Source organism: Hydra vulgaris, chromosome 03, assembly GCF_038396675.1.
Source record: "Hydra vulgaris chromosome 03, alternate assembly HydraT2T_AEP".
NCBI lineage: Eukaryota > Metazoa > Cnidaria > Hydrozoa > Anthoathecata > Hydridae > Hydra > Hydra vulgaris.
The window spans coordinates 23,032,501-23,050,860 of record NC_088922.1 but is presented as its reverse complement, the minus strand read 5'-3'; the positions used below and the strand labels follow the sequence as shown (position 1 = coordinate 23,050,860).

General features: G+C 24.7%; 1 protein-coding gene across 3 annotated transcripts in view; it reads left to right on the top strand.

Moving 5' to 3' along the window:
- The window catches only part of LOC101235941 (Fanconi anemia group I protein), a 152,188-nt gene that overhangs the window by 125,401 nt on the left and 8,427 nt on the right, over nucleotides 1-18,360 (top strand). For 2 of the 3 annotated variants that reach the window (XM_065792685.1, XM_065792687.1), the window contains 10 exons: nucleotides 1,055-1,118; nucleotides 1,196-1,298; nucleotides 9,197-9,276; nucleotides 13,367-13,483; nucleotides 13,621-13,672; nucleotides 14,875-14,951; nucleotides 15,269-15,319; nucleotides 15,418-15,483; nucleotides 15,561-15,630; nucleotides 15,735-15,865. In XM_065792685.1, the coding sequence (XP_065648757.1) occupies nucleotides 1,055-1,118; nucleotides 1,196-1,298; nucleotides 9,197-9,276; nucleotides 13,367-13,483; nucleotides 13,621-13,672; nucleotides 14,875-14,951; nucleotides 15,269-15,319; nucleotides 15,418-15,483; nucleotides 15,561-15,630; nucleotides 15,735-15,865 (811 nt within the window). The remainder of the gene's footprint in view (nucleotides 1-1,054; nucleotides 1,119-1,195; nucleotides 1,299-9,196; nucleotides 9,277-13,366; nucleotides 13,484-13,620; nucleotides 13,673-14,874; nucleotides 14,952-15,268; nucleotides 15,320-15,417; nucleotides 15,484-15,560; nucleotides 15,631-15,734; nucleotides 15,866-18,360) is intronic. The other variant, XM_065792686.1, reaches the window with a different exon arrangement.

Here is an 18,360-nt window from a genome sequence, read left to right as displayed (position 1 = left end):
ACATTAAAATAATAATTACTAGAGGTCTGAAAAATATGCGCTGTTGTTTTAAAATTAGCTTATAAAAAATTATACTAAAGCTATTGTACAAAACATGAAAATCTGATTTTTGTTAGGGGGAAAACTTTGAAGAATTATTTATTTAAAAATTTAAATGTTTTAAATTAGACATTAATTAATTGATAATAAAAAAGTGACAAAAAAATAAGTTTTGAAATTTTTTATTAGATTTTTTGCTTTAATTTAAAATTACTATATATGGTTTTAAAATTTTAGAATAACTATGTATGGTTTTAAAATTTTGAAATAACTATGTATGGTCTTAAAATTTTTAACTATGTTTGATATAAAATCATTGTTTAAGTTTTATTTTTTGTCAATTTTTATTTGACATTTATTATATTAGGTCTACTGGGAAGTTCTGTCCATTTTCAGAACAAAATAAAATACAAATTTTTGATATCACCTATAAACTTTATTGAATAATATAATTGCCAATTATTTTCAATGCCAGCGAGATTGTAATTTGTATATTCCATTTTTTTAAAAAGTTTTATCCTTTGGTTCAAACAATTAAACCAGTCCTTGCTTGATAACTTCTTCATTTTCGAGTTTCTTGCCATTCAAAAAGTTTTGTAAGGACAAAAACAAGTGATAGACAGAGGGCGCTAAGCCCAGGAATATGGTGGGTGCAACATAATTTTCCAGCCTAGTTGTGCCTTTACCAAACACTTTTATTAAATTTTTTACTTGCTTCTGTAGCATTTCTTCCTTGTTGAAATTTGTATAAAACAATAACATAAATGATCTTTATCAGTAGCCATGTTTACACTATCACTTTATAATGAAGACAAACTTAAAATAACTTTGTTTGAGTTAATTTGCTACGTCTGTTTGAATACTTTCAACAATAAAAATAATGACCTATTATTTATGCACTAAATAAACATGTGCTAAGGTGTCAAAAATTATTTTCATAGATATTGACAGAATTTTCCGGTATACCTAATATTTGCAAATACTCTTTTTTTTTTTTTTTTTTTTTCAAACATAGGTCAGCACTTATTCAAGTAAATGGTGATTCTCTTATAGCTGATGACGTTTTGAAGTTAGATAAGGTTAGCCTTAAAATTATTACAAATATTTATGACGAAAAATGTTTTTATAAACTTGTTAAATCAAATTATTTATTTAGGGTAAAAAATTAACAAGTTTATGCTTAGAAATGTTATCTCAAGTAATTGGTTTCACAAGTATTCATATCCCTGGTCAGCTGTCATCTCTATTAGAAAAGCTAGGTGCTTATTTGATTTAAAACAAACATGAAAAATATTTTTCTTGTAAATCATTAAATGCTAAAATGGTGTATATATATTTGCATTCCTATACTTTCAAAAATTCTTAGTTATTACCAAATAAAAAATCTTTTATATGAATATATTACCAATCTCTTTATATTATTTCATAGTGTATAATATTTATTAATACTATGAAGGGTAGAGAAAGTCTCAGTGTTTTAAAGAACACTTTTTTTTTTTTTGTATTAAAAAATGATGTCTTCTAAAAGGGCAAATGATCAGAAGAAAAAAATTCTATTATAGAGTTCACAATGAAATTCAACATCCTTTAAAAGTTAATTGCTCAAAAACTACTCAACAATTTTTTTTTAATTTTTTGCACACGAAAGCTAATCATTGATGTTTGATTGTCATGGTAATAAGTATTGGTTAACATTGTTATTGGATTAAAATGAGTAAACAAATATTAAATCGAAAAAAAGTTGTGAAAATTTTTCTTAAATTTTTTCATGGTCACAGGTTGATATTTCAAAATTGGATGGTGTTTCTCGATCCTTAGTTGGATTTATTTTGCAAGGATATAAACAGACTCAATCTATTGAATAATAAGCTGAAAGCGAAAAGAAGAAAGAATTTAAAGATAATATAAAGCAATATCTATTATTATCTCCATAAAGACAAATTCATTAATTTGAAAAGCTTTAATTTGAAAAGTACTTAGATCTCAATAATATAAAGCATATCATAAAAAGAAAACTCCAAAGCAATCCGTTGATGGGAAAATTAAAGAAATTCAGGGTTCAAAAAGTTTCAAAATAATTTAAACCAAGAAAACTTGTGCATAATTGAAGATGATAACATTTTTAAAGAAAAAGTTTTATATTTTTTAAAATTTTGCTCTTTTTGAAAACTTTTAAAAACTGATTGTCATCAAAATATGTCAAACAGAACTTCTTATAACATTTACCAAGCAATCAAAACATGTTAAACAGAACTTCTCATAACATTTAATAAGCAAATTAAAACATGTCAAACAGAACTTCTTATAACATTTAACAAGCAAATCAAAACATGTCAAACAGAACTTCTCATAACATTTAACTAAATAAAAACAAGTTAAATAAAATGATCAAATAGTTTGAGGAATGAATGATTCAAGGATAACAACAATTTAAAGCTGATATAAAGTAAATTATGACGTAGACATTGTTCAAGTTTACTTATTTATCTAAAGTAATACATGTTTTTCATGTATTGATTTTAAATCACTTGTATTACAAAGAACTTTGTTTTTTCTAGTGATATTAGGATCATGATCAAATGCATTAAAAAAAGAATTTTTTATAATCTTGTCAGTTAAGGCTGTCATCAATAAATAATTACTTGATAAAATAATCTTTTTTATTTAAAATTGTTTAATTAATTTTTTGGTTATTTAATTCAAACATAATAAATTTTTGCACACTAAAAAGTTTTTAAAAAATTAGGAGAACTATTTGTTCACAATAAGTTCCTGATGGTTAAGCCATTTTTTCCTATTTTTTGCCAACTTTTGCTAGTTCAGTTGACTTCGATTTTTTTTGACTGAGTGGTATCAACATATTTTTTCATTACAAAGGTAAACCAAATAAATTTACTTTTAGTTTTGTTTAAAAGAAATAATAAATTTACATTATAAGTGAAAATAGAAAATCAGTGGATCGCACTAACTGAAAAACATTTTGAAGTTTGAAAATATGTTTTGATTCGTTCAAACAGGTCAATTGTCTATTGTAAAAATTGCTCTTCAAAACCAGCAGCCACAAGCTTGATGATTTATCATCTCGAAATAGTTGAAAGTATTAAAACAAAAAAACTTATAAAGTTAAAGAAACAAAAATCAGGTTTCAATTACTGCTTGTCTTAGCACCAAGATTGATTCACCTGAGACTGTTCTTGCCAGACTTTTTAAAGTAGATCTTTATTTAATTTTTAAGTTAGAGAAAAGTATTGATAGTAAAGGTTGGACAGCACAAAAATTTAAAACCCCAAGTAATAGATATGGAATGAAAAGTACGCTATTAGAATACTACAAAAAGTAAAGTCTGATTTACCTGATGACAAGTTGAAAAGACATACTTTTTTTTCATTATCTTTAGATGAATGGACATTCATCAAAAATCATCAGTATATGTGTATAAATTTGCATTTTTTGAAAGGACAGGTTCAGTCTTTAGGCGTGTTAATTACTAATGGTTTACATCAGCAGATGAAGCATTTGAAATGGTTATAAAAAACTTAATTCAGTTTAAATCTTGATCTAGATGTTCTTGGCTAAAAAATTCTTAACTTAAAAATTCTTAACTTAAAAATTCTTAACTTAAAAATTCTTAACTTAAAAATTCTTAACTTAAAAATTCTTAACTTAAAAATTCTTAACTTAAAAATTCTTAACTTAAAAATTCTTAACTTAAAAATTCTTAACTTAAAAATTCTTAACTTAAAAATTCTTAACTTAAAAATTCTTAACTTAAAAATTCTTAACTTAAAAATTCTTAACTTAAAAATTCTTAACTTAAAAATTCTTAACTTAAAAATTCTTAACTTAAAAATTCTTAACTTAAAAATTCTTAACTTAAAAATTCTTAACTTAAAAATTCTTAACTTAAAAATTCTTAACTTAAAAATTCTTAACTTAAAAATTCTTAACTTAAAAATTCTTAACTTAAAAATTCTTAACTTAAAAATTCTTAACTTAAAAATTCTTAACTTAAAAATTCTTAACTTAAAAATTCTTAACTTAAAAATTCTTAACTTAAAAATTCTTAACTTAAAAATTCTTAACTTAAAAATTCTTAACTTAAAAATTCTTAACTTAAAAATTCTTAACTTAAAAATTCTTAACTTAAAAATTCTTAACTTAAAAATTCTTAACTTAAAAATTCTTAACTTAAAAATTCTTAACTTAAAAATTCTTAACTTAAAAATTCTTAACTTAAAAATTCTTAACTTAAAAATTCTTAACTTAAAAATTCTTAACTTAAAAATTCTTAACTTAAAAATTCTTAACTTAAAAATTCTTAACTTAAAAATTCTTAACTTCTTCATCAAGCTGATGTTGTCAGTTTGAATTTTTTTAAAAAAGTTAAGAATCTTTTTGAATATTTATCAATTTTAAATGAGTTGAAAGTTCATCAACTTTTTCACTCTCGTGGTATTCATCTTGCTATTGTTGATATCCTCTGCAAAAAGAAACATTTCAAAGAATTTGAGTCAGATAATTATCATAACAAGATTGATAAAATTGATAAAGATTCTGAATGGGGAATGTTTGATGAACAATGTAGGGAATGAAAGGAAAGGTCAGACAACAATGACATGATCAAACTGGTTTAATAATCTATAATAAACTATAATAAAAATAAATCAAAAACAAAAGAAAAATTGCTTAAAAAAATGATATTCTTCAGCAAGGTTGTTTGAAAGACTTTGGGAACACTTAATGATTCTTTACACAAAGACAAGAGGAACCTTTTGATCAAAATGGTTTTAAGATATTTAAAGATAAAAAATATTTTAGATCCTATTCTTAATGATCTGTTTGTCAGTGAATTAATACTCACAAAATCAGAAGTTGATCTCATAAGAGATTTTGTTGATTGTTGAGAAATAATTGAGGTTGGAGCTACTGCTCTTTTTAAAAGAGATGTCAATATATTGACAAGTTTTTTGATTTTACTCTTTTGAATTTACATTATTAATTGAATTATTTAAATAATTTTACAAAAATTGGTTTTTATTTTTAACAATTTAATTTGTCCATTATTTGGTCAGCCCTATAATCAATTATGCAATTAAATGGTTTTTCAGTTAAAAGTGCATATCACTAGTTTGTAATTATTGCATGTTAATCAAACAATTCAAAAAAATTAAATTCATAAACACAAAACAGTTTTTTCATGTTTTGAACATCATTTAAAGAAAACTTAAAGGATATAATTCATATTTTTAAAGCATGTTTGCCGTTCTTAGGAATTTCAGTTAAATTTATATAAAATTCTTAATATGTTGCAGAAGTTAAGGAAAATATCACTCTTTGCTATTTTTACTGCATTCACCTATTTAACCCAATACAGAGGTGAATAGGTAAATACAAAGGTAATAGATAAATACAGAGGTGAATACTCTTTTTTTTTATTTAATGGACCTAATTTTCAGGTATAAGATCTACAAGCATTTATTTTTCATAAAAAAACATTTTTCATTTTTCATTACAAACGATATTTTTGTGAAAAACAGTTTAAGAGACCAGTTTTAAATTTTGAGATTTTAGTTGGGAAGGGGGGTTGTTTCATTTTTGTATGCTTTTATGTTGTATGATTCATAGCCGTAATAAATAGTTCGATATTTATGTACAGGTAACTTAAAGTTGCTTAATACTTTGCTAATTACTTTGCTTAATATATATCATGCCATTTTTTACTTAAAGTAAAAAATGGCATGATATATATTAGGCAAAGTTTCTTGATTAATATAATGATGGATTTTAGCTAACGTTCAATGTGCTTAATATTAATGCTAAGTCTTGAAGATGCAATGCAAAACCTAAATAAGAGTCTATTTTAATTCCAAGATATTTAATATCTTGGAATTAAAATAAACTGTGTATAGGAATTACTTTGACTACCTTACAAGCTTCTGGAAAAATACCATTTTTGAAAGAATTATTGATTATCGTACATAGAGGTTTGGAGATAATATGAGATATTGGTAGACTATTGGGACCAAGGCTTTTATTATTGTTAAGGGCACTTTTTATGAGATTCATTACTTTTTATGACCTCATCTTCAGTTGCAGAATCAATGAAAAAAGAATTAGTACTAGCTATTTTAAGAAAATTACTAAAAACACATTTAGAAGGAATAATATTTTTAGATAGTTCGTCTTGATTGGTTGCAAAATAGTTATTAAATTTATTAGCAACAATGGTATGATCTGAGATGATATTTTCATTGACTTTGAGACTAAAAGACTTAGTATTAGTAAAAGGTTTGATGTTATTGATTTCCTTAATTCCTTTCCAAGTATTCTTTACATTATTGATGTTGCTATTAAAAAAAGATGCATAGTATAATTTTTCAGAATATCTTAACAAATTTTATTTCTGTATAACTTAAACTTAGTAAATAATAGATTTTTGGTCACGTTTCATCTTTCACGTTTCATCTTTCACGTTTCATCTTTCACGTTTCATCTTTCACGTTTCATCTTTCACGTTCATCTTTCATGTTTCATATTTCACGTTTCATATTTCACAAAAATATATAGATTCATTTATGTTATCATCTTCTTTTGTGAAAAGTTCCTAGTTAATATCAGAAATTTCTTGGATAAAAGAATTGGAATCAAATTTTTTAAAGCTGATTTTAAATGTTTTAACTTTTTTTAATGCATGGATTATTAGGAATACAAACAAATTGTGCCATGTGGTCAGAGATTAAAATTGTAAGATTACCAGATCTCAGAAGAAAATAAATTCATAAAAATGTTATCAATAAGGGTTTTCATTTTTGCAGTTACATGTGTTCAAAGAATTATGGTTGGAAATAAGGAATGAGAGCATAAAGATTCAAAATAATTAATTGAATAGTGATTCTCTATAGTTCAATAAATCTTTGTTGAAATCCTCCATTATTCACAAAAAAATTTTTGTTTCATGACTAAACTTTTCAAGGAGAGAATTAAAATGGATAGGTAAAAATTCAGTGGGATGTTGATATATGCATCCAAAAATGGTATTACTTTTAAGTGGATTTATAACTTCAACAAAAACAGACTCTAGAAATTTGGAGGCATAAATTAGGAATTCTCTATGAATTATTTAATTTGAATTTAAGTAAAGAATTGTACCACCTTTTTTTGACTCTTTTGGGCAATGCTCAATTTTATATCTTTGTATGGTAATGTCAGTTATATTAGAATCCTCTGTATATAAATTAGACTCAGTAATTACTATTACCATGGGAGGAGTTTTAATGGCACTAATAAAACAGGAGAGATCATTGATGTGAAATGGGAGAGAAGAAATATTAAGATGGAGATAAATTTCTGTACAAAGGTTAATAGATTCATTTAGTTCTTTAATATCAAGGTATTTGCATTTAGTTGTAGGATTAAACAGATTGTTCATGTTTTTAAATAAGTTTTTGAGGTAATCAACAGGTTTGTGAGATTTTATTTTATAAGAAGAATTCTTGCAGAAATAAGTTGATATAAGTTCCAGGTCAGAGAGTTTGCAAAATGGCATATTGTTTGATAAGCAGTTAGGGCAAAACCATTCAGAAGTTTCATTGGAAAGCATGCATATGTATATATATTAGGGGTATGACTAAAATGCACATTTCATTTTTTTGGAAATAGCATAGCGGCAAAAGATGAACTTTTGTATTAACTTAAAATAATAACACTTTATTCCAAATCGAAAAAACTCCCCCACCCGTGCAGATGAAAATTTGGTCCCAGCTGTCTAAAAATGCAAAAAACTCAAGTTTTTGCATTTATATTAGGGACACTTAACAAAGTTTCAAAAATACCATGAGATTTTTTTTTGTAGCTTGATCTATCTACTTTTAGATTATGTTTTGTTTTTTGGTAAAAATGATGGGAATAGTTGATCTTAACCATTTGCAATCATGTGTATATTTGAGAAGTTGGGGAGGGATTTTTTTTTTTTTTTTAAGAAAAAATTAAAAAGCCCTCCACCTTTCCCCTCAACCTCTCAAATATACACATGATTCTTGTCTGTAAATAGCATATCAAAAGTAAAAGAGTTCATTAAAGATATTGTAACTAAAAACATTTATATATTGATATTTTTATCATAAAAACATATTACTATAATATTAGGTCAATTTAAATTTGAGCTGAATTGTAAATTTATAAGCATTTTACTATAATATAGTAAACATCTGATATGTTAGTCAGTATTTTCTTCACTTTATATTGGGCGCATGGTAAATTTTTTTACAATGAGACTATCTCCTATTTCAGTACATTAAGTTGTAAAAAAATAGACATGAAGCTATATTATTTGTAGAAATGTTTGGAAAATTAACACATAGGATAACCACTGTAATACAGTTTATTTGATAAGCAAGTGTTATTGGTTATGTATTATATGTAATGTGTTATATATAATTTCAATTCTTTTTCCAACATAAAAAACTTCAGAATGAGATATTTTGTTTTAACAATTGCTTGTTGACATTTTTTTTATTTACAAAAAAGTTAAAAAAGTTCCACAAAATTCTTTTTTGACTCCTCCCCCTCCTCCCACTCTCAACAACTCATTGAAATGTTTAGAAACAAAAGAAGACGGAGAAGCAAACTTAATGGTTGTAGCTTATCATTGTATAAAATTTAAAACAACTGATAAAAATTTTGGATAAAAACCATAAAACAATCTTTCTTTAAATAAGAAATGTACAATTACAAAAATGTTTTATATTTAAAGTACATATAAAAAAAAAAAAAAAGCCCCTCCCCAACCTCTCAAATATGCACATGATTACAAATGGTTAAGATCAACTCTTCCCATCGTTTTTACCAAAAAACAAAACATAATCTAAAAGTAGATAGATCAAGCTACAAAAATATATCTCATGGTATTTTTGAAATTTTGTTAAGTGCTCCTGCCCCTACTATAAATGCAAAAACTTGAGTTTTTTGCATTTTCAGACAGCTGGGACCAATTTTTCATCTGCACTGGTAGGGGAGTTTTTTTTGATTTGGAAAAAAGTATTATTATTTTAAGTTATTATATGTATATATATGTATATATATAAACATATACATACACTTTTTTTGTGGTTTTAAGTTTGCACTGTTCTAATATATTTTACTTTTTTTTCTATTTTAGATTTTTCACCTGATGTTATCAGTCAAGCTGATGCTGTTGCAGATGGTAGTCTTGTATTCAGGTTGATTCGCCGAATACAAGTATGTAATCTAAAACATTAATTAGTCCTATTTTTAGTTACCAAGCTTTCTATAGGAAACATTCAACTATTGTGAATAGTATCTACAGCAAAAAGTTGTGAATATAAAAATTAATAATCAACAAAAAAATTTTTAATCTATATAAAATTAAATTAATTAAGCAAACAAAAACTATTTTAGTAAAAATTAGTTTTATGTGTAAACCTAGGATTTTAGAAAACTTGTGTAATTTTTAAACTGTCAAGAATGTTTTGTGTTTATAATACCCTGCTTTTTTCTATAATACTCAACTTGCTCTTTTTTCACTCATCTATTATTATATCATACCTAAATATAATAACTTTTAAATATAATAACTAATTACTTTGATTCTAAACAAGATTTACATTTTTTACTGTACCAGAAAAGTTTTTGCATATTTTTATTTTTCAACAATAGTAAATGTACTAGGAAAAGAGCGCAACGCAATTTAATTTTTTTAAATTAGGGGATTTTTTTTTGGATTAATTTTACTACTACTGTGTAAATCATTTCTTGTGTGCAAGAGATATGGAGTTCAAACCCACCACATTCCCAGAAGTTAATTAAAAAATTAATTTTACTACTACTGTTGTAAATCATTTCTTGTGTGCAAGAGATATGGAGTTCAAACCCACCACATTCCCAGAAGTTCTACAGTCAACTAGTTTCTCTGCACAGCAACCTTGTTTGTTAGGATGAGAGAAAATAACTTCAATAATGCAAGTTTTTTCGATGTTGTAACCTCAGTATTTCTTGTGATGTAAATATAAAAAATAATTTTTTTTTAATTTATTATTATTAAGCATGGCCTTTATCGTTTTCATTTTCATAATTGCCTCAAAATATTTGTTGCCGAAGAAAATTTATTTTTTTAAGTTGAAATTTAATGTATGTTAATAAAATGCTGTCATTTTTTTAAATATAGATGAATCAAAAGTGATAGACTTTAAATTTTTTACAGTTCTCAACATTAACTTTTTTTTTACTATTTTTCATTGTTGCAATCGTTTAACCTGCTGAAAGTTATTTAGCTTCAAAATTAGAGATAATGGCTAATAAAAATGACTAATTTTATTGGTGAAAATGATAATTTTTTAAGCAACTTTGAAACAGTGAAACAATCTTTAATAAATTCTTTTTAAACATCATGTTGGTAATCATTGTTTTGTTCCCCCCTTCCATTATCTGATTTATTTTTATTTAATTTTTTAAAAGTTTTATCTCTAGCGAAATTATTGTCAAAACTAATGTACAACAAAAAGCATTCTTTTTTGTGAGCATCTAACACAGATCCATGTTATTTTTTTGTGAGCATCTAACACAGATCTATGTTATTTTTTTGTGAGCATCTAACACAGATCTATGTTATTTTTTTGTGAGCATCTAACACAGATCTATGTTATTTTTTTGTGAGCATCTAACACAGATCTATGTTATTTTTTTGTGAGCATCTAACACAGATCTATGTTATTTTTTTGTGAGCATCTAACACAGATCTATGTTATTTTTTTGTGAGCATCTAACACAGATCTATGTTATTTTTTTGTGAGCATCTAACACAGATCCATGTTATTTTTTTGTGAGCATCTAACAAAGATCAATGTTATTTTTTTGTGAGCATCTAACAAAGATCTATGTTATTTTTTTGTGAGCATCTAACACAGATCTATGTTATTTTTTTGTGAGCATCTAACACAGATCCATGTTATTTTTTTGTGAGCATCTAACACAGATCCATGTTATTTTTTTGTGAGCATCTAACAAAGATCAATGTTATTTTTTTGCGAGCATCTAACACAGATCTATGTTATTTTTTTGTGAGCATCTAACACAGATCCATGTTATTTTTTTGTGAGCATCTAACAAAGATCAATGTTATTTTTTTGTGAGCATCTAACAAAGATCAATGTTATTTTTTTGTGAGCATCTAACAAAGATCAATGTTATTTTTTTGTGAGCATCTAACAAAGATCTATGTTATTTTTTTGCGAGCATCTAACACAGATCTATGTTATTTTTTTGCGAGCATCTAACACAGATCCATGTTTTTTTTTTGTGAGCATCTAACAAAGATCTATGTTATTTTTTTGTGAGCATCTAACAAAGATCTATGTTATTTTTTTGCAAGCATCTAACAAAGATCTATGTTATTTTTTTGTGAGCATCTAACACAGATCTATGTTATTTTTTTGTGAGCATCTAACACAGATCTATGTTATTTTTTTGTGAGCATCTAACAAAGATCTGTGTTATTTTTTTGCGAGCATGTAACAAAGATCTATGTTATTTTTTTGTGAGCATCTAACACAGATCTATGTTATTTTTTCATAAGCATCTAACACAGATCTATGTTTTGCCATCCTCTAAAAGGTTGAGGTTGGAAAATTATTTATTTATTGCCAACCTCATTTTTCCTAATTCCAAGTGTCGCATCTTTCTTGGAAAGTTTTGTGCCATATCCATATTTCACACTTTCTTTGAAAGTTCTGTCTTTTTTAAAATTTGCACTTTCTTTAAAAATTCTTTATTATTTTTATATTTATATATTTTATTGTTATGTTTGTTTTTGTTAAATAATTACATGTGTTTTATATATCTATACTTGAAAAAAGATTCTTTAATAATAATATTTTTTCTACTTGATTATTATTATCAGATTTAGATTTTTAGTTGCATAAAGAACAGATTTATTTTTTGTTTTATTTTTTTCAAGTTTTTTTAAATTTCTTATAATATAAATTTTTTTTTTTATAAGTTTTTTTAAAAAAGACTTGCATTGATGTTTTAAAAAAATGTTTGTTTTTTATCAAAAAAACATTTCTAGTGTTTTTCCAAAAATTTAAAAATAGTTGGTATCCAATAGTTATGTTTATTATGTTGTTGCCTCATATTTTTAACACTATCATTAGTTTGTTAATGAAAATGTTGTTAAGTCACATGATTTGTTTTAATGTTTTTAATTAGTTAAACAGTTTTTTGATCTGATTTATACTGATTAAAGCAAAAAAATGATTTAAGCAGGTTTTTTTCACATCTAGTTTTAACTATTTTTATTATATTTCCAGCAATTCAACAGTTTACATTTAATTTCAAAATGGTAGTTAGACACAATTGAACCAGAAAAAGCTTTAATAAAAATGTCCACAAAAACTGTATTGGAGAAAAACTGTATAGTCCTTAATTTCAGATTTCAAAACTTTTTCAAATTCTGATTATGTAACGCATCAATCAATGACATCATCAATCAATGACATCATCAATCAATGACATCATCAATCAATGACATTTATGTTTTGAAAATTTAAAGAGAAATTATGTAAAATACCATATATTAAAAAAAGGTTCCAAATAATATCGATTACATATTTGTTTTATGTATTATTTTTTAAAAAAAATTTAAAAATAATTAAAGATGTTTCGATCAAAAGTTTAAAAAAAGTTTGCTGTCAGCACTTTGACAACTTTGTTGTCAGCACTTTATTTTTTTATGCACACCACAATAACATTAGATTCAGGATATAACTTTAAATAGTTGACAGATATATAACAAGTTGAAATCAAATCACATGACAATTGTTTTTATTAAGCTTCACTAATTATTATTTTTGAATATTTTTTCAACATTTTTTTATTACAAACTCATTATTTTTACTGATTTTTGTTTTGGTTCTTCTTATTATAGAATATCATACAATTGTTTAAACATTTTTATAATTATAAAAATTCCATCAAATTATTGTCATTCGTCTAATTTAAGTATTGTAATAATAAAATATATGTGTGTGTGTGTATATATATATATATATATATATATATATATATATATATATATATATATATATATATATATATATATATATATATATATATATATATATATATATATATATATATATATATATATATATACATATATATATATATATATATATATATATATATATATATATATATATATATATATATATATATATATAATAGTATATATTAGATAAGAGTAGTATTACTGATTGAAAATGGAGTATATAAATATGGTGACAATATACCAGGTCAAATTAAATTTTTGTAGAGAATGGCAATTAAAATAATAACATCACCTGATGATGAGTTTGGTGTAAAAGAGGCACAAACATTGATGAATGCTTTATCATATTTAATTCCTCATCTATCTTCAGATGGTGAAGAGGTACTTCTTATTTACTTATATTAATAAAATGTTCAGCACTTTTTAATTTACACTTTTTTCAAAAATAGGTTAATTTAGATATTTCTGAATTTTATTTTGGTGTATTTTTTATTTTATTTTTTTAATCAAAATTATAGTTTCAGCAGATGTATAATTGGTTTTCAAGGTTATGTTGTGAACATGAAATAAGTTAGTGCTTTTTATACTGTATTATTTTCAAGGTTATCTTGTAAACAAGTTTGTGTGTTCTTTATTAAATTATTTTGTTATTTTGCTAAAATTACTTTTAATTTTATACTAAATATTCATAATTTATAATTTTACCCTAAAATACTCTATTATAATGATATACACAAAAAATGCATATTGATACGCAAAACATTGACATGTTATTAATAACTGAAAATTTAAGAGACAACATAATAAAAATTATTATTCATATAAAATTGATATAAATCAATTTTATTGAATCAATGAATAAAATTTTTTATCAAACATTTTTTTATACTCATATGACTTCAAAAAAAAAAATGCAAAATTTGCTCTTCAATTTTTTTATCAATACACCTGTGAACAAATTTTAAGTTAATAATTGAATTAATAACGTGAAAAAAATTTAACTTAGTTAACACTAAATTACCAATATTTTAAGTACAATCAATTCTACAAAAGATTAAGTAAATATCACTACTATGTTAATATGTGCGCATCAGTACAACTAATGTGAGTAAATATCTATTTAAACTTTATCTGTTGTATATGTCTACACAAATTAAAAAGTAATAACACAAACAGTACTACTTATAAAATGGTTACTAAATTTTAGATTATTTTTAAACACAATGCTCATACTTGCAATAAAAATTAAAACAAGACAACACCATAAATATTAAGTTGAACTCCTTTGTTAAGTATAGTTTGAAAAGAAAAATTTTATGTGTAAATATTTATTAATTTTTAATTGATTAAATTTGTTAATTTCATCAGTATTCAGTGTAGAAAAAATATTTTTATATATTTATTTAAAAAAATTTTACAACAAAAAAAAAGAAAAAGTACTAGTAAATAAGATTCATGCCACTTCTAATTATGCCAATCAAAAATCTTGCCAGCAACTTTTGGCCTTACTCAAGACCAACATAAGTATATTTAATAAAGCTTTTTAATAAATATTTAATTAAACATAGACAATTATGATTATTAGTTTAATATTAAAAATAAAGAATTTTACAAAGAAAAAAACTTTTTATCCAACCCAAGATGCAATGAGAAATACGAAAATTAGATATTAAAAAATTAGTTTTAAGTAATATAAATATTTATATTAGTATAAATGTTTGATTATTAAAAGAAAAATTTAATTATTATTATAAAAATATTACTACTTTTAGAAGATGTTATTTTATCGAAAAATGTTCTTGCAAAGTATCTCTGCATTCATCGTGAAAGCAAATTAAATAATTTGATTGTATGTTATTTATTATATTCTGTTTTTATTTTTTTATGACAAAACTTGCAGCTTAACAGCTCTCAATTTACCTTAATAATCTTTTTTTAAGATACAAGATCTTCTTGATTCATAATTTTCTGATTTGCAATATACTTCCTTGATTTATAACTAACCTCTATAAACGTTTGTTTATATTCCATTTGTATTTTATACTTACAGTTTTTACATTGTAGCTTTAATAATTCATATATATATATATATATATATATATATATATATATATATATATATATATATATATATATATATATATATATATATAATTGTTATTTTAGATTGTAAAGTTATGCCAGGATTTGCATAGTTGTATTGGAGATATTGATGAGGTATTTTCAAAGATTTTTGAATTTATTAAAAGTAATTTTCAAAACTCTAAAGGTTTTGTTTATTTTATTTATTTGATTATTATCATTTGTATTTTTAGGATGTTGAAGTGGAAAAACGTTCTCATTTCAAAATCATAAATGAAAAAACTGCTACATCATCATTTGTACTTTCATTTTAAAAGTTTTATATTGTTTTTAATGATTTTTTAACCAAATTTTGAGTGTTTTTTTTTATTATTAGATACTTATGGTTGATCAAATCGAAGTTGTTTTAGAAGAAATTTTATGGTGTCTAACTAAACTAAAATGTAGTGAGTTCTTTTTTTTTTTTTTTTTTTTTATATTATTAAAGTTTTAAGTTTTTCAATAATATTCCTTTATTTTTTTATGTTTTTGCTAAATTTTTATTATTTAGCTATAGATGAAAATAAAAGAATTAAACTTCAGCAGAGTGTTTCAGAGACTCTAACCAACATAGTTTTTTCACTCCACGAGCTGACACAGACTGCATTTCCACAAGGAATGTGTGTTGATGCAATCACAAGGGTAAGATTAAAGTTGCTCAGTCTAAAAGAACGCAATTGCATTGTCTATGCTTTTTAAACTTGCATATGTTTTGTTACATGAAATTCTTATATGAAAATGTTTACGCTTTAACCAAAGCTTATATGTTTTGTTGCTAATTTAATCAATGGCAGAGATAGTAAAAAAGAAATATACTAGTATTTTTTTAAATGGCAGCATTAACAAAGAAAAACCAACTAAACATTTAAAGTTATATTTCAGGGGGTTTTTTTGATATTAATAGACATTAAATATTTTAAAGTGTCATGAGTTTCTTTTCTGGACACAGTGGACCTCAAAATATTTAAGGTCTATAAAAGTGTCAACTGTTTGCAATTTTTGAGAACTTTTATTATTGAGAATATTTACAAGTAATGTAAAGTATTTTTACTAAATATTTTATATTCTCTCTGTGAAAAATATATAGAATTAAACCAAGGTTTTAAAAAAAAAAAATGTTAAATTAAACAAATAAAACAAAACTTCAATTACCTGGAACTAAATTTCACATAACTTTTATTAAATGTCATATTGTGAATATACAGCAGAGAAAATAGAAATTAGCCTCTCTTTTATTTTTCGTTTTAATTTAACAAAAATGGCAGTGAAACAATTATAAAATCTACTTTATTTCTTATTATCTTCTACTACAACTAAAAAGTTTATAAATGTGTATGTTTAATTAGTTACAAATGGAAAAAAAATTAAAAGCATTCAATTTGTGGAGAAAATAGAATTAGCCTCATTTACGTTATATACAATAAAATACAGAAAATATTTTGTTTTTACACTCATTTAATATTTAGTATTGCTTCCTGAATTTTTAATGACTTTAAATATGCGACTTGACATACTAGTCAAAAGATTTTGGATAGTTTCTATAGATATTTCATTCCAAGCTTCTCTGATACGAGTTTTCAGCTCCAAGGTGGATTCAAACTGCTCGCCATTTTCATAAACCTTTTTAGAAAATATTTCCCATAGATTTTCAATTGGGTTAAGATCTGGACTAGATGCGGGCCATTCCATTACGTGAATATTTTTTCTCTAAACCAAGCTTTTGTAAGCTTTTAGTTATGGATAGCATCATTATCTTGTTGAAAAGTGAAATTTTCACCCATCAATTCCTTACCATGTTCAAGCAAACTTATTGCTAATAAATCAATGTAGTCCTGTGAATTCATTTTTGTTGAAATCCATGCCTGTGAAAGTTTTCCAGCGACAAAAAAAGCCCCCAAAGCCATAACAGCTCCACCACCAAAGTTATGACTCATCCGAGTTTCTTTCTCTTTTCGAAGATCGTGCCAGTAATATTGATAGCCATCAGGACCATCTAGATTGAACTTTTTTTCATCACTAAAAAGAACTTGATGCCGCTCTTCCTGCCAAGACATGTGTTCTTTTGTAAATTGTAATCTAACTTCTTTATGACAAGCAGCAAGTGTTGGTTTTGGTTTACGCTTTATCCAAACTGTGTTTGGATCTTTATGTAAGATTTGTCTCACACGTTGAACAGATACAGTTAATTGTAAATTATCAGGAATTTGAGATGCAGTCTTGTGCTGAGCAGCAGTGCGAAGTACAATAAATTGTTTAGTACGATTATCAATTTTATGTTTGCCACCACTTTCCTTATAAGTTCCATAATTAATGCCAATCTTGAAGTAATTATTAACCACTTTTGGAGATCTTTTAATTTTCTTTGCAATTTACCGATTAGATAAGCCTGTATCTTTGAATGCTTTGATACTGCTAATTCTTCCTTCATTAAACGCTTACCATGTCCCATTTCAAAATCAGGTATCAACCAAATGTTAAAAACTTTATTAGCACTGATTTCACAATCTTTGTTTAACTTACAACTAATAATTAAAAACTAAGTCACAAATGCATATCACCAGATCAAAATTATGCAAGTAAACTGAAAATAATTATTGATGAGGCTAATTCTATTTGTTACTGCAAATATCAAGTATTATACATTTTATGGTTTTATCAAATGCACCGCAATTTAACTATGCTATATTATAATCTAAAAAGTTGTTGTTTGTAACAATAATTATATGTGTGTGGATAAAAAAGATGCACCGCAGAAACTTGCTTACAGATTTACAAAATATTGGATCAGTATATGGTGAGGCTAGTTCTATTTTCTCCACTGTATACTGTTGATCATATGGAGAATATGTTGGAGATCATATGGAGAATTGTTAGCAATCATATGGTACATTGGTGTACATGGTACACGCGTTACAATGTAGTATATTTCTGGTACATGGTACAATGTGGTACATTGGTGATTAATTTATTGTCATCAATGCTTTAGATTTTTTTTTGGACTTTTTAGATTATTGCAATACATAGACTTGTCTGCAATCTGATTTTATTTCTTAAAGTTGATGATGATGATGATGATGATGATAATGATGATGATGATGATGATGATGATGATGATGATGATGATGATGATGATGATG